This window comes from Geospiza fortis, unplaced genomic scaffold, assembly GCF_000277835.1.
Source record: "Geospiza fortis unplaced genomic scaffold, GeoFor_1.0 scaffold172, whole genome shotgun sequence".
Lineage (NCBI taxonomy): Eukaryota > Metazoa > Chordata > Aves > Passeriformes > Thraupidae > Geospiza > Geospiza fortis.
In genome coordinates this window covers 11,895,461-11,896,887 of record NW_005054309.1, presented here as the reverse complement: position 1 = coordinate 11,896,887, position 1,427 = coordinate 11,895,461, and the positions used below count along the sequence as shown (strand labels likewise).

The 1,427-nt window shown below is 44.2% G+C and overlaps 1 protein-coding gene across 1 annotated transcript in view; it reads right to left on the bottom strand.

Moving 5' to 3' along the window:
* PFN2 (profilin 2) overlaps nucleotides 1–161 on the bottom strand; it is a 5,831-nt gene extending 5,670 nt beyond the window's left edge. The window contains exon 1 of the mRNA XM_031055454.1: nucleotides 41–161. Within this exon, the coding sequence (XP_030911314.1) occupies nucleotides 41–161 (121 nt within the window). The remainder of the gene's footprint in view (nucleotides 1–40) is intronic.
* Between the last annotated feature and the right edge of the window lie 1,266 nt (nucleotides 162–1,427).

Below are 1,427 nucleotides of genomic sequence, written 5' to 3'. Positions count from 1 at the left end.
GTGTACAGAGGGTGGGTCCGGCGCCCGGTCCTTCCCGTGCCCCGCTGTGCCGTCACGGCCACTGGCAGTCTCTGCATTTGTGTTGTTTCCATAATCTCAGGTCTAACTTCGCGCCCCTCGGAGAGGGCTTGAGCCCTGCCTGCCTCGCCCGTGCCCTTCATCCTCCCGGACCTCAGGGATGCGTCCCTGTCTCACACACCAGCATCTGCTACATTTTTTTTCTACAAGGGGTTGTAACTGGTGATTTTGTGGTTTATTGTTGCAGGTTCCACCAAGTCTCTATTGCAATAATTTCGTTCCACATTCTTTACACATCCGAGGCTGGTGCCATTGGTTTGGTGCACTGATACTGGGCCCTGGGCAGGATGGCTTGGCTGCTCCAAGGCTGTCCTGGGTCGCAGGAGTGTTCACCAGCACCTTAAGGGTGTGTTTCGAGGCAATTGTTCTGTTTTTCGTAACATTGAAATTGGTGGGGGGTCACCTTGCTTTTGAGCAGGGTGAGTTTGCTTTATTGGATGACTGTTGTGATTCTTGGGGCAGTGCAGACTGGGGGGACGTGGCCCGGCTGTCCATGTCAGTAGCTTTGTGGCTATAATTCAAGAAGTTAGATCTCATAGCTGAATATGCCAAGGCATAGTATGCAATAAATGAATCTGCCTTTTCCTACCCTTCCTTTACCTTTCCCTTTACCCTTCTTTTCCTTTACCTTAATTCCCCAGGTGTTTATTATGGATACCCCTACAGCACACTTCAGGGTTTCATAGTCCTTTAACAACCTAGTTCCATTGTCATTGGATTGAGTGGTGTTTAGTACTAATTGCTTGGATTACTAGATACTTGGAAAAGAGCTCATTTGTATCTTTTACCTTAATTCCATAAGGGTTTTTTTCTCTATTTTGTTTTCACAGTGCCTTTACCCCTTTGAATTTGGACAGCCATCATCCATGTATCCCAGAAATATTCTCATGTCACTGTATCTACCAATGAGTTACAGTCTTTAAAGTTGCTTTTAGCTTTTAAAATAGCTAAAGCTTTTTGTGAAGTTTGACTTGCCTTCATCATCCTACCTCCAGAGATTCCTTCCATGGGAAGGAGAAAATGTTCTCTTTGGCTGAAAGTGCCATTGAGGGTCGCTTCTCTGTTTACTCCTGGTCTGTAGGAGGTCCCAGTTAAACATTCTTACTAGCACAAAATGAAATATATCCATCTGTAATTAGTGGAAAGCTGATGAGCCCATTAGTTTTAGAGTTCAACCAAAATATGTTTGATTTTTTGTTGATTGTCTTCAAGTTGCAATAAGGATTCCAATTTGTGTTACTTTAATAAGTTGATTTAATAGATATAGAGACAGACATCTCGTGACCCAGGGGGAGGCCTTGAGGACTATGGAGCTGCTTATTTGCTGTGATTATCCTTTTATTAATCAT